This window comes from Petaurus breviceps, unplaced genomic scaffold, assembly GCF_028583685.1.
Source record: "Petaurus breviceps papuanus isolate PSGF00001 unplaced genomic scaffold, PetGlider_PUasm1.0 90681, whole genome shotgun sequence".
Taxonomy (NCBI): Eukaryota; Metazoa; Chordata; class Mammalia; order Diprotodontia; family Petauridae; genus Petaurus; species Petaurus breviceps.
In genome coordinates, this window is record NW_027187307.1 from 4,906,623 (window position 1) to 4,932,873 (window position 26,251).

The window sequence follows — 26,251 nt, forward strand, 5'->3', positions numbered from 1 at the left end:
TCCAAGTGAACGCAGGATAGGGAAGGAGGGCCCTAGCAGCTGGGGATCCAGAAAGGCTTCATGTAGAAGATGCCATTTGGGCGATGCCCTCGACGAAGTGAAGGCTGCTCTGAGGCCAAGGAGAGGAGGGGGTGCTTTCCCAGCCCATTCACAAAGAAAACGAACTCCTGTTGCCACAGAAGTTGCTTGAAGAGCCACTTAGGGGCAACTCTCCAGGTCGGAGAGTCCACGGACATGGGTGTGCATTTTTTAATATTTTGAAAACAATTTCAATTTAACTCATTTCCTTGGTGACCCTATGTATTTCATTCACTTTATGCATTTTGAAAATAGGGTTCTGAGAAGGGGTCAGTAGGCCTCACTAGATCGCCACTTCCAAATTAAGGTGAAAACCCTAGGCTCTAGGCCAAGCTTGAGCCTAGGAGAGCAGAAGGGCCTGAGCTGAAGTGAAAGCTACAGGGTCGTTAGCAGAATGTCTTTGATCCCTTCCCCCAAATCAGGATCAGCAGACTAAGGCTGTAATCGGGATGGGGCCAAAGCTCTGTCCTAGGGTGCTGAAATTAAGGGGGTACTGACAGCCTGTGCAGTCCTTAAAAAGATAAGAGCATTTGATTTTAGCAAGAATTTTTTTTTAATAGGAAATTTCCAGATGATGGCCCCCAGCACCATAGGTGAATCCCACCCCTCTTCTGGCAATGACTACCCCAGAAAGCCTCCCAGTGTCCTGGGGCTCCGCTCCACAAAGGCCTTATGTCTTGAGATCCAACTTCTGTCTTCCACCCCCTCAAATATCTTAAGTTAAGAAAAATGTCTGAAGCTTGAGGGAAAGCTGGAAGCAATAGAAATAAAAATGTTCGTGAAGACAAATAAGAAAGGGATTTTTGGAAAGATGGAGGAAAAGAACACAAAAATTGGCAGTTTGATAGAGGAGTGGGGAGATTTGAGGGAAGAATTATTGGTCAGAGGCAGTAGAAAAGCTGGGCCTCAAGACTCACTTTGGTTTGCTAGTGGAGGTCTTGCTCTGCCAGGCAATGGGCTCATCTCCCTGGGCCTGGGCCTGATCCTGGGGCCCTAAGTGCAGTGGGGTCCGAAAGAACCTATTGGTGCTTCTGTGCACCCTTGGAAAGGAGGAATATATGGGAACAAGGCTGTGAGCATAAAGGAGTCATGAAAAAGAGCCGAAGTGTACAAATACAAATTTATTGTTTCCAAAGCAGAATTAGAGAGAAGAGGAAACAGCACCACACAGTGAGTGGTGACCAAAGTAAGCCAATTTCTCTCCAGCCCCCATCAGCCCTAACCCTCCTGGCAGCCTGAGCTAGGGATGGGAGGGCTGAGGGACTTGGCCCATCCCCTCCTCTGGGGAATGACTCCCGGCCCTGCCATGGCCACTTTGTGTTGTCGTAGGGTCGGGGTTGGCCCGGGAACAGAGTAGCCAGCCCAAGCAAGGAAGGTTCCTCCACCCCACATCAAGACCCTGTGTGCCCTTTTTGAGATTCCACAAGTTCTTTTGTTTGACCCCTCCTTCACTTGAACCTGGGTGGGATCCCAGCCTGAAGAGCTCGAGCTGGGCCCCTGCTGTTCATGAAAGGTTCTGGTTCTGCCTGTGACATGCTGCCCTGGTCCTCCAAGCCCTGCCCTCTGCCTGACTCATCCCTTTGGGGGAAGGGGGATGCGATGCCAGCTTTTGACCTGAGTCAGGTAAGAATAGAGGTGGGCAGAGCCTGACTAGCTCCCTGCCTGGTGGAGCCTCTTCTCCACTGGTCATCCCCAAACCCATCGCAGCAAACTCTCCATCAATCCTAACATCACCAGCCAACTCAGGCCTCTCGTGCTCCCTATAGCTACACGACCCCCACAAATGAGAAGACCTTCTCTAGGCTGCTAGCAACACCCCCACCCAACCACTTATATACATGACAAGAAATTCAACAGCATCAAACCCAATACACAGTAGATGCTTTGCCAACATCCAGCTCATCTCGAGGATTCCCAGGGCTCATTTACTTCCAGTGTTCTGATAATGTAGCACCGCACCTGTCTCAGGTATGCCCACAGAGGCTTAGTGATCCCCCACTCTGCTTCACCTCCCTCCACTGTAGTCCCCACACCTGCCATAGCCAGGTCCCCATCCCTGCCTGCCAGCTGGAATCACTCACTATTGGAGGTGGGCAGCTGCGATCTTGAGCCTGGGGGATCCTTTCACATGTTCCTGGTGAAAACCTACTCTGGGACATCTGCTTGGGAAAGCATAGCCATCCTAATGAGTAAGCAAGTTCCCCATTTCCATCCAACGGCTCCTCCTCAGGCCCCCAGGAAGACCCTCAGCTCATCCTGTCTGATCTCCCTGGTACCTTTCAACCATTCGTGCCCTATCTGTGGCCAGTGCTGAGCCTCCTTGCCTCTGTGGTGTGACCTTGTGGCATTCGATGGCACCAGACAACTGTGATGGTGGTCACCAGGCCTCCCGCACCTTGCTACCCCATCTTCATTGCAGCAGATGCAGATTCTCTTCCTTTCCTAGCCACCAACCTGTCTTATGGCCACCCAAAGGGGAAGTCAGCCTCTGTTCCCTAGGGTCAAGCAAGACCTTGCAAGGAGAAGGGGATGAAGGTTAAGCTATGTTGCCTTGCCTAGGAATCACGAGGGGATGGGGAAGAACAGAGGCAGAATCCAGTCACTATAACCGAGACTTACACTTGGGGAGCTGGGACGAGCCAGAGCTTTGATTTGGTGGAACCGAGGCCGTAGAGCCTGGGTCCCCCAGTGGCCTGCAGCAAACCTGGACAAAGTCCCCCTGAGGGAACAGTTTATGATGGGGTCACCCAGGCACTTCTTCCCCCACCCCAGCCCGAGGCTGGGCCTGACAAAGCAAGGCAGAACATGAATGCTTGCCGAGGTATCAGATTTAATGTGCAAGTGAGGCCAGGGGAACACTGATGCACACAGCAGCGATGTGTGAGCCTCACTCTACCAGAGGGAGGGGATTCCAGGGCTCTGCTCTATCGCTCTTTCCAGCAGAAAGCTGCACAAGGCCGCTCTGGCCTGGCCCCAAGGCCCAGGGCCTACTGCCTACTCAGGCCTGCTTCTGGGGCCCAGAGACATTAGTTCAGCTGGCAAAAGGTTGCTAGTCAGCATTAGAAGAAAATCAAACAAGGATCTGCGAATGGGAAAGCCCTTCTGGCATCTCAAGATGCTTTGGAAAAGCAGTGGGCCCCCTGAGGCCACAATGGGCACCTCTGCTGGGCTGTATACATCTGAGTGGCTGCCTGCCTCACTCTGCAAGGAGAGAGGGAAGGAGCCTCAGAGAGGCACTGGGCCCAGTCACTGCGTCCCTGAAACGGCTTCTTCCTCTAAAAGCCTTTAAAGGCCAGGCAGGCTGGCATGGGGGGCACCTTTACAACCATTGCCCTAAGGAGGTGACAGGGACAAAGCCCTTTCAGAGACCTAGCCTGCTGCTGCCACTCCAATCCCATAGGAGAAACTAGTAGGCATATCTCCAGGACCTGTGAGGGCCAGAGGAAAGCAAGCAGCCACCCTCAGCTAGGGTTCCCAGGGCATTGCTGGCCAATCACCCAGGAGGCTGAGGTCTTGAGGAAACAGAAGGGGGGAGGGAACCTACATTAATGTTGCTTCCATTTCCCCAAATGTTAGGTGGTGTTAGGAGCCAGCAAAAATCAAGGCTCCCTTCCAAAGGCGGAAGGAGCCCCCAGTTTTAGAGAGCACTCTACCACCCATCTTCTGGGAGTGTCCAGAAGGAGCATGTGACCACCAGTGTGGCACTGAGGGTTAGTGGAACAAGGAAGACTAGTCTGAAAGCCTGACTAGGGCACCATCCTGCCAAGTGAGGGAAGGCCGAGTTAGGGGACAGGAGGAGTAGAGGGAGGGAGGCCTTCCAGGCAGCAAACCATCAATGCTGAGCAGCACTCTGCGCCAGACTATCTGGGGAGGGGGTGGGGTTGTGCCCACATCGACCCAAAGCTGGGCCAGAGGGCAGGATCCCTGGGTAGGTGCTGGGCCACCCATCTCCTGTTATCAAAAGAGAAGGCAGGGACCAGGACAGGCACTGCCCATGTCCCGAAAGTACCTAGCTGCCCTCAATCACCACTTTACTGGGATATGGCACCAGTGTGTGGAGAGGAAGCAGGCTGCTGGCTTGAGGATGAGAAGGTCCCTTTGCCGGCTCCCCCTGTGTTCCCCCTCCCCAAATCTGGCTTCTCCCACCTCAAGTTCCTGATGCTGCCTGAAGCTGACTAACCCAGTGGGGAATGGGTAAATGACAAGGGCCAGTGGTGACAGGATGGGCCTGGTTGGGGCAGGGATAGGGGAATTTGGTCGGAGCCAGGATAGGGATCCAGAGTACGGGATGAATGTTTGGACGCATCAGGAAGCCAGTAGAGTGTTGGTGGGCACGTCTGGGCTTCGGACATTAGGGAAGGCATGGCGTAGCTTCTCCATGATGTCCTCCAAGCACAGACTTACATCCTGGCTTTTCTGCCCCACGTCATCTAGGGTGGAGAGGGAAAGCAAGGGAGCGGGCCTTTCAGTCAGCTCATGTACCAGGTACCAGAAAGTGGATGAAGGCTTCTTGACCCAGTCAGGCTAGGCCCAAGCCGCAGAGAAAGGATGAGGCCCAGAGAGGAAGGGAGAGCTCACCTGCAGCCTCAGTGTCTGGGGTGGTATGTTCCTTTTCCCGGACATGACTGCCCTCTGACTGCTGTGGGGAAGAGGCCAGCGAGGAACCCCCAGACCCATTGCCTTCCGATTCAGGGGGTGGCTACAAACAGGGTGGAAAAAGTGACACTGATGTCCCTTTTTGCTGGGGGCCCTTAGGGCTTGGGTTAGGGGCCCTGTCACTAGCTTCTTTCAACATCTTAGAAGAAAATGCTGTCTCACTTGGGACACATCAGGCCATGAATGTTGTGCCCACACTCTTACAATTTCAGCAGCAAACATTCATTTGACTAGCACTAATGAAGAACCACTATGTGCCAGACACTGGGTTTGATGCTGGAAGTACAAAGACAAGAGAAAACAGTGGCTGCCCTCAAGGACCTTACAATCTATGGCATTATTTTGAGCTCTTGTTTAGTCTCTCCCTTAACTGGAGGCTTTTTATACCTCCATACCAGCCAGTTCCCAGAGGAGACCAAAAGTTGGTAAGTCACACAGGGCAGGATACAGAAGATGTAGGAATGACCAAAAGCCTTGAAGGGCACCAACATTTCTAAGCTCCAGCCGTGGCCCATGACTTTTGGATAATTTGTGGCCCGATTTCTAACCAACAACATGGATTCCCATGGTTTCCTAAGCATTAGTTGTTATTGGGCGATGGGGCCTTCGTGCCAGATTGGATCATGTGGAACATTAGGGGGTGCAGTCGGGTCACAGGGGCCCTGTTCAGGCTGAGGCCATTCTAGCTGCTTCAGAGGGGTTCTCTGCCACTAGACCTAAGCCCAGGGCTGCCTGCTCAAGCACTCTTACCTGCAGCAGCAGCTCTCTTAGGCGCAGCAGCTGAGACTCCAGCTGCCTGTTGTGGTCCTCCAGAATCTGCATGCGGGTTTCCAGGCGGCTCTTGTGCTGCCGAAGGAGCCTGGCTTCGGCCAAGAGCTCCTCATTGCGGGGGTCCTGGGCCACATCGGGGGGGCCCTCAGCAGCCTCCTCGTGCTGCCACTTCAGGCGTCGCAGCTCCCCTTGGAGGATCCTGCCAGAGACATGGGTCCTAAGGTCCAAGGGCCAAGCAGGGGCGCCAAGAGGTGCCAGGTGGTACCTGGGCCCTATACCAGCTGCCCAGGTCAGGCTGGGAGGCCTGCCATGGAGAGGAGCTTGGGTCAGGCTTGTCCAAGGTACAGGCCCCCCTCCCCTGCTTCTTGGTGACCATATTTACACATCTAGAACACACAGCAATCCTCACCTTTCCCCCAACCTCAATAGGATGAGAACCCACATTTTACAGGACAGATGCCTCCTGACTTTCCAGCATTACTATTGGACCATAAACGCTGTGCATAGAAATACAGCCCATTTGGAAACATGTAAGCCATTTGGAGGGTAATTTTAGCCTTTCTCTATGCCCTTATCCATCCTTCACGAGCCTGAACCTCAGTCAGCCGGGAAAGAGAGACTCCCATTGGCAGAGCTGTGCAGCTGGCACACACATTATGTGGTAGTCACAGTGGGGCTTTGAGCCTGCTCTCATCCCAGCCCCAGTTCCAGTAATGCACATGTTGGCATATACAGCCTGATTCCTGATTTCTTCCCAATTCTCTCCTAAAGGCCTAGTCTCCAGGGAAAGCAGCATAGGCCTCCCTGCTGCTCCTCAGTCCATATCCCATCTCAGCCCAAAGCACACACCCACCGATTCTCATCCTCCAGGTGAGCCAGGATCTTTTCTAGCTCCCCCTTGTCATCAGCAACCATGGCGTTCTGGGCTTGTTGCCCAAAGGTAGGCTCCCGGTCTGTGATGGGGCTTGAATGCCTCAGCAGGTACTGATCTTCATCTCTACCATGGGACAGGGGAGAAGGGAGAGGAGGGCATCATCTACTAGGCAGGGAAACCCCTGAGCGAGGGCTCGTGGCTCTCAGCTCTCCTAAGGGACTCATGAGAGAGACAAGGGCCATGTAGCCAGGCTTTACCAGGAGAAGAGGACTGGGGTGGGTGTGGGAATCCTAGGGCTGGGAGTTGGGGAAAAGGCTTGACTCTTGGGACTCACTGGATGGGCATGAGCATGATACCTCCCTTCTCTGTGCCTCAGCTCCTCTCTGGGAGATGGTTGTAATGCTTCAGTTTCAGTTCAAGTCAGACTGGCTCTGGGACCTGAGATTGCTTTTCCTCATGGGGCCTCTCTGGGTAGGAGTCAATATTTGCTATTTCCCTAGGCTGGCAGGTGGGGCACTGGGATCTTTGGGAGAAACTTTCTAAGATAGTCATTTCCATTCCACTGCATGAGAATACTCCTTCCTTCCTCTGGAAATGGACCTGGAAGAACAGAAGCCTAGAGCAGGAGGCCACTGGGACCGAAGGCAGAAAGTGGTGTGGGGGGAAGGGAGGACAGGGAGTATGTCTCCATATTGCTATGTTCACTTGAAAGTGGGGCCTTTCCCACCCCACCCACCCAAATTCCCTGGGTCGAGGCCTGCCTCTCCCAAATGTGAAGGCAGGAAGTCCCTAGGAAATGCTGTTAGGGTTCCATGGGGACTCACATGCTGTCATCAGGGGACAGGCTATCATTAAAGAAGGAACAGTTCTGACTTTCCATCTCAGCAAGCCTGGGGCAAAGAAACAGAAACAGAAATAAGGCACACAAGGGGGCCTGCCTTCTCCCAACAGTTAGGATTCCATGCTTCCCCTAACTGCTGGTTGGTCTCACTTCACGCAGGCCTAATACTAGGCCTTACTCCATTGTTCAGGACAAAGATGTCCTGAGCCATGGGGTGAGCCAGGGTATGGGCCTATGTGAGGCTTTGTCTGGCTAAATCCCCCTCCCTAGTTTTCTTATATGTTCCCCCTCTGTTGCCCTACCCCCACCCTGGGCTTGTGGTGCCCACTCTGGTACCTGCTGGCAAAGTGTTCGATGCGCGAATGTGTATCGGAGTGTGGTAACATCGGAGAGGAGGCAGGCCTGGGAGAAGGCAGCCAGAGGTCAGCCCCTGGATGCCTGTCACTTTATCCCAGGCCCCTGCCCCCAAACCATTTCCTTCCCATGGCCAGAGCACAGCACCGTCCCAGAATGCTCCCTGCCTTGGTGCCAATGGTACTTACGGCTCACTGTAGTCAGCCTCCAGTACTGACTGCACAGGCAGATATCCTCTCTGAGGGTGTTTGCTGAAATACTGCTTGGACCGGAATTTGTTTTTCAGTGTCGTAGCGAAATCCCTCACGTTCTCACTTGAAGTAGTCTAGAGAGACGGAAGAAGAGAAGACAGTCTAGAGAGCTGAAGGCTCACCTATGGCCCCCGCCCAGTGCCTCAGAGCAGCCAATAAGGGACCGAGGGCTTACGGAGAGCATTCAGTAGCCCAGAACCATCCATATGTGTAGGGATCAAGCTAAGGTTTCCAAAACTCCAACATATTTCTCTGGGGCTGAGTAATCAAAATAGAAGTGAACTGTGTATTTGCTAAGGCTCCATCCTGGGGTGACTGGGAGGAGAGGAAGGCAAAGAAAGACCAAATTGCCCAAAAGGAGCATGGGAGTTCCAGGTTAGGAAACTGGTAGCTCCATCATGCTGAGATTCTCAAGAACTTAATACTTTGGGAGGCAGAGACTGAGCCTGCAGGGAAGGCAGAACTCGCAACTCTCATGGCCTCTGTTTTCAGTGCCCTTTGGAATGGAAAGGGTAGAACAAAATGCCTAACGAGGAGTTCATTCCCAAGGTAAGGAAGGAGGGGAAGAGTGGGAGAGAGCCTGGCTATTCTCCATGATTCCAGACCATCTGCCCATGTGAGATCCATTATCAGCTCCTGAAAGAACTGTTAGAAGATGAGTGGGGCTGAGTCCAGCAGCAGTGACAGAGGCAGCTCTATTTGGAGGATCATGGAAAAGGGGAGAGAGACTGAGATATCACAAGCCTGAAGAAGGAGGAAGAGAATGGAATCTGCAAACTCCAGGCCAGGGAGCTTGCTGGGAAAGTTCTAGACCAGACCATTGCAGAGAAGGTCCGGGACCATCTAGAAAAGAAAGCGGCGATCGCCAAGTGCGGCCTAAGCTAGTAGATGAAAGGGAATGTAGCAGATGCAGTTTATCTAGATTTCTGGAGGCTTTGGATAACGAGAAGATGGAATGATATGGACTCAAAGCATGGTCATTAATGGTTAGATGGCATCTTGGCAGGTCTGCAGTGGAGGACGCCAGGGATCTGTCTTGGAGCCTATGATGTTTAACATTTTCTGTCAATGACTTGGATAAAAGCAGACTCCCAGATGACGCTGAGCAAGGTGGGATGGCTAACACGTCAGATGGCGGTCAGACTCCTAAATGAGCTTTTTTGTTGTTCACTTGTTTTTCAGTCCTGTCTGACTCTTTGTGACCCTTTTTGGGTTTTCTTGGCAAAGATCGTGGAGTGGTTTGCCATTTCCTTCTCCAGCTCTTTTTTTATAGGTAAAGAAACTGAGACAAACAGGGTAAAGTACCTCTTCCAGGGTCACACAGCTAGGAAGTGTCTAAAGTCAGATTTGAACTCACAAAACTGTGTCTTCCTGGCCTGGTGTTCTGTGCTCTATGGCGCCACCTAGCTGCCCTACGGAGAGTGTTGGGCTGAATGTAGCAAAATAAAAGTCAATAAGGATAAAGGGAAATTCTTGCACTTGAGCTAAACAAAAGTCTAGGAAGGGAGAGGCAGGTCTGGATAGCAGCTTGTGTGAAATGGATCTGAGGGTTTTAGAAAGGAGGAGACTGCACCGCACTGGGATGGCGAAGCTGCCTGAGCACAGCGGCTTTGCCAAGAACACCAGAGAGGGCCTGGTGGATGGCAGCTAAAATGGGGAAGGATCTTGAGGCCATGACATCTGCCAATGGGCTCAACAGACGAGAGGATGTTTAGCCCGAGGGAGAGATGACCAGCCTTGCCCCGAAGGAGAGAACAAGGGGTGGGGGTGGGGGGTGCAAAGAGGCAGATTTTGATTCAATGTCAGGAGAGATCTCTTAGCAATGAGAGCTGTCCCAGGGTGCAGTGGACTGCCTTGTCCAGGATGTTGGGGAGAGGGGTAAGGCGGCTGAGGTCCTCCTTTCAGCTCAGAAATCTGCAATTTAGAGAATCCATAGAAGAAAGGCACGAAGGAACCTGAAGAAAGAAGGGAGCTGAGAGTGTGTGTGTGTGTGTGTGTGTGCGCGTGCGTGCGTGCCCGTGCACATGTGCATGAACATGAGTCAGAGCGTGGGGAGAAGCCAATGTATGCCCAGAATGGAGAGAGAAGCTCATTGAAATTCTGTAGCCGGGCCCAGACGCAATGCCAAGTTTGGGGTATGAAGCATTTCATCCAGAAACCAAATGGACCCTGGGGCCCACACAGCTAGTGAGGCTAGGAACGGAACCAAGGGGCCAAAAGGGCAAGTCTAAAAGGGACGGAGCAATAGCTGAGGCCCAGTCAAGCCGAAGTGGGCCTGAAAGTGGACCTGGAAGGAATTGGCACCCGAGTATCTCTCAAATACCCTTTATGCCCTCATGACCAGTTCCATCTGGGCTGCTCATGCTGGGCAGTGGGGGCATGGGCCAAAGACGAAGAGTTGGGCTCCATGCAGCAGCCCTCCCCTTGTGAAGGTGGGCCTAGCCGCCCAACAGCAGTGGGCCCTCCCCACTTACCGGCGTGTAATATTCCATGATGGGGTAATGGAGCTTGTTTCCTTTACTGGCCCTGCCCGTTAGGAAGCAAGTCTGGCAAATGTCCACATTGAACTCCTTAAGACTCCGGTACCTTGGAGAAGAGGAGGGTGATGAACCCAGGCCTGCCCCCTTGGGAGGGGTGCCAGGAGAAGTGCATTGAGACCTACTTTGCCTGCTTCCCAAAGACTTCAGTTCAATTCAACAAGGGTTTACTAAATGCCTGCTATGTGCCAGCCACAGGCCTAGGTGTTGGGGACATAGATAAAAGTGAAAGTATCTGCCCTCAAGGAGCTTAGGGTCTGTGTTGCCAAACCAAAGTTAGAGATAGTGAGGCCATGTGGAAAAGGGCCTTGTCCCAACATGTACCAGATAAAATGAGGGATGGTCAAGGTAGCCTTTGGTTCCTCTGCCTTATGCCGAAGGGGCCCGAATGAGCCATTCTTGCAACACTTTTCCCTCTCAGGGAGAGTCAACAAGTTGCTATTCCCCAAGGCTGCTGAACTGATGCCATGTTGAGCCTAACACCTCAGTACCATAAAACACAGCCCCAGTGGTTCCACTGAGGTGCACAGCACCCCCGGGCACCTGCTCCTACATCTGGGTGGGGGCAGGCTGTGCCAACCAGGGCACATGGCATATCCTAGGCCCATTTACAACTTCCGTCTGGCTCTGAGGCCTAACCTTCTGCTAGGCCTCAGGATGCCTGGTTTCCAGTTCTGTCACAGACACCTACTGGCTGTGCAATTCAGGGCAAATCACACATCTCTCTGCCTCAGTCTTGTGTGTATGTGGGGATACCGCCCATGCCAGCCCTGCTGAGGTCACTGCACAGCTGCGAAGCTGGGAGGAGCCCCTACCTGAAGCCTTTGATGGGGCACTGCCGGCAGACGGAGCACTTGGTCTGGTGCTTCACCTGCTCGGCGATGGTCACACGGTGCAGCACAGCCAACCACACCATGGACTGCGGCTCCAAATTGGCCCACTCCAGAAACTGGGCAGCTTCAATGACCGGCTTCCCAGTGCTCTGCAAAAATGTTGTTCAAATGCCACAGGAAGAGCTGAGGCCCAAGTAAGCCTGGGGGATCCTCCCCCTGGAGGCCCCCACACTGCCAACCTTGCTCTGCCAGAGCCCACCCCCCCCACGCCCTGGCAGGAGCCCATCTCCCCTCCTCCCCCATGCCTTGGCAGGAGCCCACCCTTACTCACAAAGCGGAAGCAGCTCCGGACACTGGGCTCCACGTTGCTCCCTCCAAAAGCTGCCACTTCCCCGAGCTGGCGAGGCACCTGGATGGCCTCGTGTAGCAGAACACCCAGGTGGCGCTGGTCACACTGGCTGCCCGCGGTGGCCACCTGGCTGAAGAGGTCTGCAGGCCAGCCACAGAGGAGGAAAGAGCAAAGCAAGCACATGTTTGACTGGAGACCCTGGGGAGCCTTGGAGCCCACAGAAGCTGGCCCCCAAGCTTGAACAGCACAAAAGGAGCCCAAAGAGTAACTTTTTAAGAAGGGTTCAGTTGGGGGCTGGGTGGTGGGAGATGATGCCTCAGGGAGAGGCCTTGGAGCCTGGAACACTGTGTGATGGAGGGAAGGCAATAAAGATGGCAAAATCAGGGAGCCTGGATGAACGGCCAGGCTGCTGCTGGGGAGGCCCCTGCCAGGGCAGGGAGCTGGGCAAGGCTGGGCTCAGTTCATCTGGAATAGTCTTGCTAACTAGAAACTAAGCTCAATTGTTTCTGCCTGCTGAAGAAGTAGAAATGTAGCAGCCGCCCTCTAAATGTTGGCACCCTGGTACAAAACCCTGTTCAACTTGGCCTAGTTATGACCAAAAGCACTGAGAGCATATTGTCCCCGAGTGACGGGGCAGAGAAAGGTTGAGAATCTCGGGGGAAGGGGGAGGGTGGCACTAAACAGACAAACAGGCAGACACACACCGCTGTGTGCTGAAGCCTTGGGAGGCTAAATGGAGGGCCGACTGCTCTGTCCCCTTTTTCCCTGTTGTCCAGAGCTATGATCAGCTCTTGGTCAGCCACATAACTAATCCTCAGATACCCCCACCTGATAATCCCCTCCATCCTTTCTAAGTAGCTCTGGAATCTCTTTGGCCTTGACCTTTGAGCCTGGGCATGGCCATCACTCCAAGTTCACCAGTGTGAACAGTATGGATCTCCTCTTCCACAGAAGGGGTGGGTTTCAAGCAGGTACCAACTTCTCACTTGTCCCTCCTTCTTTTTAAGACACCATCCTCTTTCCAGTGACCCCAGTTTGGAACCTCAGGTAGCCTGGCCTCTTCCCTCTTCCTCTTCCTGCTAGAACATGCTAATTCTTATGGTCCTACCTTGGCAATATCTTGCCATTTGCTTCTTTCCATTTCCATTGCAGCTACCCTAGGTCAAACTCTCAGTATGGCAGGGGGTCTCCAGTGGAGTGCCCCAGGGATCTGCGCTGCTTAAAATGTTTATCAGTGACTCAGATAAAGACACAGATGTATGATCATCAGATGTGTGGTTGACAGAAAGCTGGGAGAGGGAGCCAACACACTGGCTGGCATATGGATCCTAAAGGATCTTGAGAGGCATAAACAGGGAGTCTTATGGGGGGTTAGTGAACTGCAAACTCCATATAAACTGGCAATGACAGGTAGCCACCAAGCATGCCAGTGCCATCTTGGGTGGCATCAGGAGCGTCAGCAGGGAGATCACAGGCCTCTTCTGGAGCCCTGGGATCAGCTCTGAGGACACTGAAAAGCTGAAGAGAACCCAGAAGATGGCAACAATGGTGAGGACAGGGCCTGGGTCGATGGCATCTGAACACTGGCTAAAGGAACCTGGAGAAGAGAAGACTCAGGGAGGCCAGGAGGGTTTTCTTCAAATATGTTAAAGGCTGGCAGGGGGCTGTCAAGGGACTAGACCAGGAACACTCAAGAGGCTAGTTTAGGCTCAGCCTTCCCAATAATGAGAGGTGTTCCAGAGTGGGACAGGCACTTTCCTTCCCACCAAGGCTGGACAGCCACTTAGAGGGCATGTGACACTGACAGGTTTGCTTCAAGTATGAGCTGATGGTGGGTAAAGTCCCTTCCAATTTTGAAATTGGGCGATTCTGGGTTTTTCTTCCCCTACACTAGGACAGAAGCCTCCTTGCTGGTCCCCCTGCCACTATTCTCTCCTCTCTTCAATCCACTTGACAGTGTCCCCCCCTCTACTCAGAACCCTTCTCTGGCTCCCACTGGATCCTGTTCTCATCGTCATTTTACAGATGAGGAAACTGAAGCGCTGACAAGGTAAATGACTTGCTCAGGGTCATACAGCTGACAGTAGGAAAAGCAAGACTGAAACTGACCTCAAGGCAAATGCTCTACCCACTCAGTCAAAAAAGGAGGAGAAAGGCAAATGGCTGCTGCTTAAGTCCGAGATAATGCACCAGTAGAGGAAGAGCTAAAGTGCCCCCCATCCTCCTCATCTGCTTCATTTGGGTCAAACTGGCCAGGACCCTGGGGCAGCCCCACTGGAAGCACCTCGCGATAGGTGGCAGCCAAGCTGTACGCCCAGGTAGCCTTCAGGACAGCTCTTAAAACCAGCTAGGGGAAGCACCCCTCTGTGTCCATCTGATGCCCACCATGCCCCCTCCCCGCTTTCACAATGGAACTCACACTGAAATTTCTCTTTCACTTCTGTTCCACATAAGCAGGCAATGCCAGTCTTAAACGACAGGGCTCGCATCTTTCCACTGCGCCCACTGGGAGATGAAGGGAAACGGTTTGAGTGCCAGAGTGCCAGTGAGGCCCCAATCCGCTCTGGCTCCATCCCTTGACCCAGGCCTCTGGCCGCCAGGCCAGATGGGGTCCTCCTGGCTTACCTATCGAACACGTTCAGCAGCCAGTTCAAGCTCATGTCCACACAGAGAGGCACGTTCACCAAGATGCCCCTCTCCTCCTCCAGCCGCTCGTACAGGGCCGTCAGGCAGTGGATAACCTCGACCACATCCATCACATGCTCACTGGGCTGCAGATCGTGCTCAGCAAAGATCTCCAAAGCCGTGTTCAGGGTTACCAGGTCCACTGCAGGGGGTGCAGAGCCCATATCAGACCCCCAGGTATAAGGCAAGGAGATAAAGAAACAACCCAGTCATGAGCCCAGCAAGTCAACACAAGCCTTGCCAACTTCCAGTGGCTCTGGGTCACATTAGCCCCACCCCCTCCTTAGCTTCACCTATCTCGGTATCTCCTAAGTCTGTGGACATTGGTCCCAGAAGCCCAGCTGGGAGGAGACCAGGCCTGGCAAACCTAGGGCTGTGTAGCCCTAGCATTTCTCTCTACTCTCCTGCTATGAAACCCCACCGAGGGGGCCAAGAGGAAACTAGCTCTGGCTTTGGCTTAGGTTCATCTTCCAAACCCCTTCCTAGCCTCGACAGGGCTCATGACCCCCCCAATTCCACCCCCATAAACCAGTGAGCTCTGACAAGGGTGCACTGAAAGTTAGTGGGAGGGAGACCTACAGCGTAGGGCCTTCTGTACACGACGGAGTTTCATAGCTGTCCGATAAGCTGAGAATTTGATGTTGTTCAGGTCAGCTGCCAAGAGAAAAAAGAGACTTCTCTCTGGGACCAGAGGCAGGACAATGGGAGTTGAAATTATCATGGCTTAAATGGGGACAAGGCCGTTATGAATAGGGCAGACTCTAAATCCCCAGTTCTGAGAGTCTCACACAGTAACATCCCTAGGGCCAAACGATGACCCTTGGCTTGGGTAGGAAACTGAGGAAGGAGACAGCAAGGTGTCCTCAAGGGCTGAGGCAGTTCTTACCCAACGTTTGGTACAACTCGGTCATCTTGGGGTGGTCCCAACATGTGGTCTGAGCCTGATGGCTACAAAACAGAAGGGTCCAAGCCTCATGCATACCAGGCTTTGCCCACATGCTTTCCCTTACCCCCCCCCACATACACACATCTCCTCATGCACACGTATATGCACATGGACATACAAGGGGAAATTCAGGAACATCTACAAAAGGACCCAGGGCCCTGAGGTGAATGTGAGTACAAAATGGAGGGGGAACTGACAGCCAGCACAGGGAGACACAGGCTAGGTGGGTGGCAGGCTACTGCATGTGCCTGTGGCCTACACACACAGACACACACAGATACACAGACACACACACATACACACAGATACACATACACACACAGACATACACACAGACACACACACACACACATACTCACTCACTTGATGTAGTAGGGCACTTTATTGGGTGAAATTGCTCTTTCCCAGGGGACCTGCACAGAGGCTGGTGATGGAAGAAAGAGAATGCAAAGTGGCTCTGTTTCTCCCCCCCACACACAGTGACTGAACACCCAGCCTGGGGGGCTTTGGCAGAGACAAGAAAGTTCTGCTCAGAGACAAAAGCATTAGATTCATGCCTCTGCCCCCCCCACACGCCACAGGGGTGCCAAGGATGGACAATGAGCCACAGCTGGCTGTCTCTGCAGCCATCAGAGAGCCCCTGGTGCTCCCAGCATTTGGTTAGGGCCCACTATTTCTGGCTGGTGGAACCCCATGACTCCAAGCCTTCTCAGCAGCCACCCCAACTCTAGCCTTGGCCGATCTCACAATCCCAGGACCTTGGGGCTAACAGAGCATCTGTGTGAACAGCAGTGGTTCACAGGAGCTCTAGCCAGACACTTAGGGGACACCAAGCCATAAGGGCGTGGAGCCTTGGGGACTTTGAAAAGTCCCTCTCCCTACAGACCTCGTTAAGGGGACAAAGCTCTCTCCTGACTAGGTCTCAGAACCCGTCTGGCCCAAGCCCAAGTGACCAATGCAGAGACAGATCTCAGTGACTGGGGCTTCTCCCCTGGGTTTCTGGGCTCCCTGAAGGCTCCCAAGCCACTAAGGGGGACTCTCCAAACTCAGGCTGGCCTAAGGTTTAGGGATGCTCTGGTAAGCCACGCCCATCTTGGCTCACGCACTGGACAAGAAGTGCTGAGATCCTGGCCCAAAGTCCCGGTGGGCATCCTGGAGCTGCTTGAGCCGTTCGTTCACTGAAGCCTGTGGGGAAAGATAAGCAAGGATGATTTCGGGATGCCCTGGAACCATCCATTGACCTCTTCCCGGACTGGCCTCTCCTGAGCTCCTAAAACTGGGCCCCCTGACCTTGAGCTGCAGCTCAGGGCTCCATAGTCCCCTAAGCCCTGGGAGCTGCCCTTTCACTCACCCTCCTGGAGAGTTTGGGGCTCTCAGGCTTTCCCTAGTCACCTGAAAGACCCTCGACCTTCCCTCCCTCCAGCTCACTGTGAGACATCGCTCCTACCTGCAGCTGTTTCCAGCGAGTATTGATTTGCTCCAGGGCCCGGGAGTTCTCCATGGAGAGGTGAACATCAGAGATGGCCAACTGGTGAGCCAGCTCATTCACCAGCTTCACTCCCTCCTTCACTGGGGACAGCTCCTCTGTGAACAGCTAGAGGGAAGAACAGGCCCCAAGCCCAGCAGGGACAAGGGACACCGTGGTCACTCCCCTACACGCCTCCCTCCTCATCCAGAGACTGGGATCCAGCTCGATGCCCTCCCGAGGCCAGCCAATGTGGGCAAACAAACCCATGGAGGAGTGCCCTCACCCCCTGCTCTGAACTGCACCACCTCCACACCTCTGGGTGTGGCCTGAAGCCAGCCCCTCATGGCCTGTGCCAGCCCCAGAGCCCGAAGCCAGCCCCCCATGCCCTGTGGTAGCCCCAGAGCCCGAAGTCAGCCCCCTGTGGCCTGTGCCAGCCCTGAAGTCTAAAGCCAGCCCCCCGTGGCCCGTGCCAGCCCTGGAGCCTAAAGTCAGCCCCCCATAACCCATGCTAGCCCCGGAGTCCAAAGCCAGCCCCCCATGGCCCATGCCAGCCCTGAAGCCTAAAGCCAGCCCCCCATGGCCCGTGCCAGCCCTGGAGCCCAAAGCCAGCACCCCTGTGGCCCGTGCTAGCCCTGGAGCCTGAAGCCAGCCCACTGTGGCCTGTGCCAGCCCTGGAGCCTGAAGCCAGTCTCTGCTCCTGGGGGAGTCCAGCAGGATATGAGGAGACTGTCAGGCCTAGGGCCGTGTGGCAAACCCTCAGTGGGTGCAGGTCCCCTTGTACCTTGATGGCCTGGATGTGCTCTGGCAAGGAGTCGATGAAGAGGTCCCCAATGGGCTCCCAGGTAGCCCGGATGCCCTCAGCCTGGGTCAGGGCATTCCCCAGCTCTCCCAGGGCTCCCTGGATCTCTAGTAGCTGCTCCAAGGTGCGCTCAATGTGGCGGTGCTGATCCACACAGCGGGCAGTCAGCTTCTCCCACAGCTCACTGGCCACAGTCGCCTGCTTCCACACAAAGCGGCTGAGATTCTGGATCTTCTGTCTGGGGGAAGCATCTGCCGAGGAAGGTCAGGGAGGGAGAGGCAGAGGTGGGCACGGTGACAGGGAGGGGCCAAGGGGGTATCTGCCTCTTCTAAGGGCAGGTTACAGATCATTCCAAGCTCCTGGGGTGGGAGTGGGCCGGGAAGTGGGGGGGCTTCCAAATACGATTTTGTGCTGGGAATTCACTTGGCATCAAACCAAAGAATGGAGCTACAGAGTGAGTCCCTGGCTTCCTGCATTCGCTCCTGAGAGGGGCATGGGAACAAACCTGGAAGGCTAAGGCCAAGGCCCACCCTGACCCAAGTCCGTCTGCCTGCCTCTCCCTCCCGCTCCATCTCTGTCTCCCTCCCTCCTTTCTCTCTGTCTCTGTCTCTCTCTCATTATATGGAAGGAACAAGTTAGTGTGTGTGTGTGTGTGTGTATATGTGTGTGTGTGTGTGTACATGCCCCCACTGAGCTGGGAATAACTGGGGACAGTGACAGTTGCTGGCCGCTAAGGTCTTCCTTAAGGGCTGGACGTCGTCTGTACACCTCGATCCCAAGGGGCCTAGGAGCAAAGACTTTCTCAGGCCACTGACCATCTGTCAGGGCCTTCCCTCAGTCAGACCAGGCTACTGGGGGCCAGGGCTCTGGGGATCCAGACCAAGAAGGAGCAGCCTGAGCAGGGGATCATCCCAAAGCGCCCGAGCTGTTTTTATGTGCCTTCATACCTCTTGATACATAACATCACAGGCTTTCCAAGGACATCACAGTTCTCATCACAGCATCAAGGCAGCACATGAGCCAGAGAGTTGGCCTCATAACCAGGAAGCCTGGCTCAAGTCCTGCTTTGGATACACACTGGCTGTGGGACCCTGGGCAAAGCCCTCCACTTTCTCAGGGCTCCCAGACAACTGGAAAAGACTGTTGCAGAGAAGGTGCCAACCTGCACCCGGAAAAAGGGTTGCCTCAACCGGGAGTTTGCTACACCAAGGAAATCACAGGCTTGGTCCCTCTCCCTATGCTTCCCAGGCAACACTGGAAGCCTGGAATTGATAAACACTAAGAGGCCACAAACTGCCCCCAGAAGCTTAGAATCTCAGCTGAGGGTGGCAGCGGGGAGAACATGCACACAAAGAAATATCACTAAAATCCAGACAGGACACACACATAATGAGGGGGCCTGGGGTGATAGATTATAGCCCAGCTGTATACCTGTACTGGAGGGAGGCATTTCCACACTGGGAGTCCTCTCCAACCAAAGTAGAAAAAAGCATATAATAGCACCAAAGTGCTTTGAGATCCAATGAGAGAGCAATCACTTCCGGATCAGTGAGAGTGTTTCCACATGTGGCCCTGTGTCCATAGAGTGGTCTTCCCTGCCTGTTCTTGCACTCCCCAGGCCTGAATCTCCTCTACTATGATTGTCTTTTCCCTTAGGACACCTCAAATTGGCATCAGTGTTGAGAAAGTGAGGGGGTGGCAATAAGAAATGCCAAGTAGAAGGTAGAAGAAAGGAAAGTCACCCACCTTTGTTCTCACAATGGGGTTCTTCTAGTTCCTCAAATGGGTGCTGGGAGAGGAAGGCCTGAGCTGACTCGAGTACTGAGTAGATATAGGGGCCTCGGGACTTGACCTCTTCCATAAAAGCCTGTGAGGGACAGGAAGAGTGAGAGTCCCCAGGCTCCCCGAGGCCTGCTCCCATTCTTCACAAGAACCCTGAGCAGCTATCCCCCCTGGAGCCTCTGATGAGTGGTAGTAAGGTGGCATCATTAGGCCCCATACCAGTACCTTGGGACCTTCCTCCTGAAATGAGTGGGTCCCATGGGGAATTTTCAGAACTCAAATTAAAAGTAGTTAGGAAAGGTTGAAGGAAGTGAGGCTCTTTAAACTGGACAGTGGCAGATTTAGGTCTCTTTAGAAGGGGAAGGGGAGCTGGACTTGTTTTGCTTGGCCTCGGAGGGCCTAAAGGTAGGAATGTATATTTCAAGTCAATATGAAGCAATCAGAAGCACCAGAAATGTGAGCTCCCTGGGGTGGGGGGCAGGGGGGCTGGATGTTCTTCAGCAGACAGTCCTGCAGCAGAAGCAAGGTGTTCTTGCGGACCTCCGAGATACTGTGGACTCGAAGGCTCTGGATCACTGACCTACCGAGTGAGTCTCCTTTTCCTTTTGTACCAGGGCCACGGCCCCCTGGAGTGGTAGCTGAGCCGACAGTTCCTCATCCTTCTGGCTGAGCCAGTCAATGATCTCTTGAAGCGGGGGCTGCAGCTTCCCACTGGGATCTGAGAAGGCCTCAAGTCGAGCCCTGCAGGCAGTAGGCCAGAAGGGACTGTGAATGGCCCAGAACTCACTTACCTGGCTCATCAAGGTTCCACCAGTCCAGACCAGGACACCCTGCCTCTGAGTAGGGAAATGGTTCAGGCTCCAGCAAGTCCACCTTGATTACAGCATGGCCTGGCAGAGAGGGGGGTGGCCTATCTCTGACGGATGTGGGCCGTGTGACCTCTTAGTAACCCCCCCACTTCTCCAAGATCAGAACTTGCAGAGCAGACTGTCACCTTATGGGGAGGGGGCCCCTATACCAACAACTTAACAAGTCTAGTATTGTCCTTCTTTCTTAATGATCAGAGCCACCCAAATATGGGTTAGGAGTTCCCCATCACTGTAGGGCTTCAAGCAGGCCAGGCCAAGCAAGTCAGACAGGGACAGGGAGAGGGCAGCTCCAGTGCTGGGGGAGGGATGGAGACTGTAGCAGCTGGGAGGGATCTCAGTCTGCCTCTAGGCACACCGTAGAAAGCTAGAGGCTGGCCCAGGGGTGAGGGCACATAGGCCTGCCAAACCCCCTTCAAGCCTCAGAGGCCTGCCTCTTGGGATCTGGCCAGCGGGGTACAGCCCTAGGACAGGGAGGGGATGAAGAAAGTAAGGCACTGGCCTGGGCCAGCCAGAGAGAGCGGGGGATCCAGAGAGAAGGAGAGCCAGGGGGCTGCCCCGGGTAAGAGGCAACACAGTGACCATCTATTTTTCTTTATTTTTCAACCAATGAAGACACTCACTCCCTGAGGTCATAGAGGAAGTAAGCAGGTTTGAGACTAAATCCAGCTCCCTTGTTTCCCAGTCTATAGATATCAGGAAAGATGGCAGAGGAAATGGAGAGAGGAAGAAGGAAGGGGGATCACAGGGCAGAGGAGGCCCGAGGGCCCCTGGGTGTAGGGAAGGGCACAAGTGGGGAGTGCCAGGAGGCCTGAGGTTGTGTCATGGCCATGGGGCTTACCGGAGGCTGTGGGACTTCTTTTTTATTTCATTCCAACACAGATTCATGGCTGGAGCGTCCAAGGGCCCGATGGCACCGTTCAGGACTTGCTGCCTCACACAGGTCGACCCTGTGCCATCCTGAGAAGCCGCAGCTGTGGCTCTAACCTGGACAAAGGCACAGACACCAAGCCACACAAGTAGCTGAGGACACACTGCCATGCCCTGAGGAAGGGAGAAGCTCAGCCTCAGTCCAGGTCCCAAGGTTTATGGCACTTGGGGTTCTTCTACTTAGTCTAACCCTTCACTTGTGGCATGAGAGAGCTCTGTTCTATCCCACCGATGAGGCAAGATCATCACCCTCCAGCTGGGTGGGCATCAGAGGCCCCCAAAAGGGGAGAACAAATAAAGACCAAGACTGTGGTGAGACCCACTGTAGGGAGGACGCCTAACCTTGGCATTTCATTGGTAGAAAGAACTTCAAGTCTCAGAGAGGTGCCCAGGGCACTGAGAGTCATACAGCCAGGGTCATAAGCCAGTCTATGGTGAAGGCAGGACTTGAACCCAGGTTACCTTGCCTTGGTGGCTAAACATGCTGCCTCTCTACAAACTTGGGCCACCCTGGGGAGCTTTGGACAGCTTCCTTTCTTCTCCCCTTACTCCCCCTAAACAGTTTAAGAATGGTAGACCAGTGGTTTGGGAAACTGAGTCCAGACATTACACCTGTTTCATGACCCCTGTCAGTCCCTGGCCCTGGGATGAGCAAGGACTTGGTTCACATCCTCCTGGGCAACATCTCTGTCCCCATCTCCAAAACCCTGGCACAGGGTGGCAACCAAACAGTGGATTCAACTGGGGATGGAGGCCTGGGGCTCTATGTCCCTGTCCAGCACCAGCAGGACCTTCAGGGTGGCCCAGAGACGACCAGGGAAGGAGAGAGAACTCAGGTGTGAGCTGGGAAACTTCCCCCCGGCCTCCTCTTCCCCCCCTTACCACAGAGGTACCCTACCTGTGTTGGGCAGGGGCTCCTCAGCAGGCTCAGGCGGCAGCAGCTCCATGGGCCCTGGCATTAATGTCCTCACCCCACTTGCTGCCTAGGCACTGCCAGGCAGAGACCCGACAGAGCACTGGCCTCAGTCAAGGGAGGTGGATTTGCTCCCAGCAGGCGGGTGGGCTGCTAGGCTGGGAGGCGGGAGCAGGCAGCTCCTGTCACCCTGTTTACTGACCCCCCAGGAATCCAGAGGGGGGCGGCTATAGCAGGGCTCTCCCCGTGAATCATAGCTTTGTCCATGTGGAATTTCTGCACTCTCTCTCTGTCTCTCAATCTCTCTGTCTCTGTCTCTCTCTATCTCTCTGTCTTTCTCAATCTCTGTCCCTGAATCTCTCTCTGTCTCTCAATCTCTGTCTGTCTCTGTCTCTCAATCTGTCTCTATCTCTCTGTGTCTGTCTCTGTCTCTCAATCTCTCTCTGTATCTGTTTCTCAATCTCTGTCTGTCTCTCAGTCTCTCTCAATCTCTCTCTGTCTCTCTCTCAATCTCTGTCGTCTCTGTCTCTCAATCTCTCTCTCTGTCTCTGTCTCTGTCTCTGTGTCTTGGCTTGGCCATCCTGGGCAGTCTGCTCATTCTGGTTGGGGGTGGGGGAGGAGTGTGACACCAAGGTTTCCTGTTCCCTCTTCATAGGCTGGGAGCGAAGGGTAGAAGGTGCCCCCTGATCTGCAGGAGGGGGAAGAGAAGGGCACGTACTATGTGGCACCTACTGTGTGCGGTGCTTTACTCTTCATCTCTCATCCTGACACCTTGAGAGGCAGGTACTCTTATTATCCCCATTTCACAGTTGAGAAAACTGTGGCAAACAGGGGACGTGACTTGTTCACAGTCACCCAGTTAATCAGTGTGAGGCTGGATTTGCACTCAGGCCTTCCTGACTCCAGGCCCACCTCTCTCTAGTCCCTACAGACTAGCTCTAACCCTGGGAATCCTGAAGGCATCACACCAGTAACAGCTACCATGGAAATGGTCCTTTGCTCTCCCAATAGCCCTGCTATACTGTGCTGTTTTCCAGGGAAACTGAGGCTAAGAGAGCCTGCATCCTTTGTCCAGCCCCCCCCCCAGCAGTGTCAAAGGTGGGATGTGAGCTCAGGCCTCATTGACTCCAAGTCATGGGGACAATGAAGGGAGGGATGGCAGAGCTGGACTGAGTCGGAGCTGTGGGGGATGCCACGATGTACGTCTGCCTCTGGCTTCCCCCACAGAGTCTGAGGGACACACGCTAGGGGTCAAGTGGGCTCCTGAGTCTGCCTTTCCAAAGGGAGGTGTGTATATTCTGGGAGGCAGTCAGAGCGAGACACAAGAGACATGGCTGGGCCAGTGTGGCTCCAGGGATCTGGGCACAAGGAGGCCTCTGCTGGGCCTCTGCCTGGCCTGACCTTCTAGCACCACCTTCCCTCCTCCTCCTCCCAGCAGACCTGCCTGGGGAAAGGTTAACATTCCAAGCCTTCCACCTCCCAATGGAAAACACTTTGTTTTTGCCAAAAGGCTTGGTTTCCATTCCCGTCCTCAGCTGCTCCCACAGAACCCTCTGCACATTGTTCCCATGCTCTGGGCCACCTACAGGAATAGCTGGCCCAGCTGCCTGGCCCTCCTATGGAGGACTCCACCTCCCCAGCCCCCCTTCCTGCCCCTACTTTGCCCTGGAACAGGGCTGGGCCTCCTCTGGCCTGCCTGCCCCCTCAACCCCTCACTCCCTGCCCTAGGGGACTCCTGCCCTGCTTTCTGCCTTCTCCCTGGTGGCCCAAGCCCCTCCCACCATTACTCCAGAGCTGGGCCTTTGCTCCCACCCCCCAGTTCTTCCTTCAGGGCTCACTGCTCACCAGCCAGGCTGGACTGGACTGCTCACCTGGAGACTGGCTTCTGCCACTGGCTCACTATGTCACCTTGACCAAGTCCCCCGCTCCCCACCCTGATGCTGGCTTTCCTGTTTTCTGTTCTGCCAAGTGAGGAGATCCAAGTCCTTCTTCCAAGGTCCTTTCCAGCTCTGACATGCTATCAGGCTGGGTGTGCCTTGGGCACAATGGAGGGAAGCAAGAGGAAGAGAGTGCCCAGGGCAGGGCAGGGAATGGAGCGATGTCAGCACCACTTACCAAATTGGACTGTTAAACTTTGGGAGATGACCAGGTCCCCTGAGCCCAGGTCCTCAGCCTCAATGGGGTGTGTCTGAGGTAGCTGGGCTCAAGAAGGTGAACCTTCAGCTGGCCTCAGTCTGGCTCACAGGGAGCTCTGCAGGCCTGGCCTTGTGCTCCCTGAGGCCAACACTTTGGGCCAAGCCCATCTCCTGCCCAGGGTAGCACTCTATGTGCTGAAACTTTTGGAGGCTCCAAGTTCTCCACCTCAAACCTTGGAAGCCAGCTCAGAAGAAATCTCTCTCGTAGGCCTCCTGAACATCCCGCCTTCTCCCTGGATCCCTCCTGAGATGTCCCCATATGCTACGCTGCCTCCCTCCCTGCCTGCCATATATTTAGCCACCACCCGCGCAGCCCTCCTTGGTGAGTCAGGACTGCAGGCCCAGCTGTGGGTCCCTAGCTTCTACACTGGGGGGATACCCCCAGCCTAAAGAGAGTGGGCCAGTTCTCTCCTTCATGTGACTGGCAGCTCTCCTGAAGAGCTCTCTTAGTGTTGGTGGCCAGGGTGGGGGTAGGAGGAGGTGGGGCCACTTTTCCCAAGCTGCCTCAGGACATCATTTCATCTTTCACCCTTAGGAAGAAGCCAATCACTCAAATTCTCCCAGGGCCCCCTATTCTATTGTCCTGGGCCAAGAAGTGGGCCCTAGGGTTGGACTGAGAACAGGCAGGTTTCTCCAGGCTTGTGGGCCCTAAGGAACCTTCCCTAGACAAGCCTCTGGTGGTTATCCTTTCACTAGAAACAGAGACTTTGAGACAGATGAAGCTCCCCACAGGATGGAATAGAGTTAGACTGGGATGAAAAGAGATAAAAAGGCCATGAAAGAGAGAATTGGAAATAAGGCCTTGGACTCAAGAACTCAGCTGGTGGCGCTCACTCCTTGGACCAGAGAGGCCATGGAGTCTGCCTTTAAGAGTCGGGTCTGGCAACGGGCTTTCCTAGGCCAGAGAACCAGCCAACCTGGCCCTTCTCAGCTAAAGTGGGGCCCCAGTTCTGAGGGTGGACTGCTCCAAACGAGGTCCTCCCCGAGGTAGCAAGGAAAAGAGAAAATCTACCTGAGTACGACCAGAAGAAGGCCCTGTTTGGGGGCCTTCAAAAAGGCCGAGGGTAGGGGCAGAGGGGGTTGCACACATGTGCGTGCACACACACACACACGTGTCCTTTCCCAGGGTAGTAGCATGTCCTGGCTGCTGCCCCCAGATAGAGTCTATCTACCTGAAGTCTACTCCTTCCATCTGGCCAAATGGTACCATTTGAAAGACAAAATCAACCACTGTATTTGGAGGCCAAGGACCTGGAGTGAACTGTTATCTCTGCTACCATGTGGCCTTCTGGGCCTCCTCTATTGACCTGACTGGCCTCTATTGTCCCTGCCACTTCTAAATCTCTGCTGTGCTCCCAAAGCCTGGGTTCAAATCCCACCTTTCTTACTTCCTGGATAGCCTTAAGCAAGTCACTGGCTCTCCTTGAGACTCAGTTTCTTGCTCAGTAAATCAAAGGGCTGGCCTCAATGGCCTTTGAGCTTCCTTCTATGTCCTTTGGCTCTTACCTGAGGCTGGGGGCGGGTGGTGTTGAGGCCACCGTTGTGCTGGGATTGGTCAGCTGCCCGCCACTCATGACATCGTGGGAATGTGTAGGGACATCCCTGCATGACCATGGGCTGCATCAGAACAGCAGCTCATGGAGGGGCGGGGCAAGCCAGGGGGACAAAAGCACCTGGAAGAGCACCAGAAAGAGCCTGCATTAGGCCCTGGAAAAGTCCCATGTCCAACACTGACTTTCTTCCCAGCTGGCCTCGCTCGGTGGAAGTGGTGCAAGGAGTAAACAGAACGATCCAAAAGGTGTGGGCCAAGCTTCTGTACAGGAAATACAGTGCTCTGGCCAAGGCCAAGCTTGGGGGGTCCATGAGGCAGACCACCCACTGCAGCTTGGTTCCACTCCAATGGATCTGGATCTCTCTTCGAGGATGGACCCTCATGAGGCTGAGATAGCGACTCCATCCAACATGTTGGAGACTCTGTTTCTCTTAATATCTCAAGGGTACCAGTTGATCAGTCAGAATTGGTGATGCACCTACTAAGCAAAAGGCACTAAGCCGGGGATATAAACACCAAATGACAATCGTAGTGAGCATTTCTGTAGCACTTTGTTATTTATCTTATCCTC

The 26,251-nt window shown here is 54.2% G+C and overlaps 1 protein-coding gene across 2 annotated transcripts; it reads right to left on the reverse strand.

Moving 5' to 3' along the window:
• Nucleotides 1-1,179: 1,179 nt before the first annotated feature.
• DRP2 (dystrophin related protein 2) lies at nt 1,180-25,949 on the reverse strand. Of its 2 annotated transcripts, XM_069065250.1 has the most exons (22): nt 25,635-25,949; nt 20,932-21,077; nt 19,809-19,965; nt 19,189-19,309; nt 17,425-17,693; nt 16,623-16,769; nt 16,282-16,360; nt 15,539-15,599; nt 15,116-15,177; nt 14,809-14,883; nt 14,170-14,371; nt 13,964-14,049; nt 11,527-11,684; nt 11,178-11,344; nt 10,300-10,411; nt 7,763-7,899; nt 7,557-7,622; nt 7,204-7,269; nt 6,359-6,502; nt 5,485-5,704; nt 4,657-4,777; nt 1,180-4,508 (listed from the first exon to the last, which is right to left on the reverse strand). In XM_069065250.1, exons 1-22 carry the CDS (start codon nt 25,749-25,751, stop codon nt 4,384-4,386), a joined length of 2,838 nt encoding a protein of 945 aa, XP_068921351.1. In that variant the 5' UTR covers nt 25,752-25,949; the 3' UTR covers nt 1,180-4,383. The 2 variants fall into 2 exon arrangements, with proteins under 2 accessions (XP_068921351.1, XP_068921350.1); XM_069065249.1 differs by lacking the exon at nt 25,635-25,949 and having other exon boundaries at nt 20,932-21,848.
• Between the last annotated feature and the right edge of the window lie 302 nt (nt 25,950-26,251).

What these genes read in the sequence shown, in the direction of transcription:
- DRP2 (XM_069065250.1), bottom strand. Translation starts at nt 25,751, where the DNA reads ATGCAGCCCATGGTCATGCAGGGATGTCCCTACACATTCCCACGATGT. An exon ending in CCACCCGCCCCCAGCCTCAG is followed by an intron (nt 21,078 to 25,634) that starts GTAAGAGCCAAA and finishes GCCTTTGTCCAG; the next exon opens with GTTAGAGCCACAGCTGCGGC. An exon ending in TGTACAGAAGGCCCTACGCT is followed by an intron (nt 14,372 to 14,808) that starts GTAGGTCTCCCT and finishes CACCCCCTGCAG; the next exon opens with TGGACCTGGTAACCCTGAAC.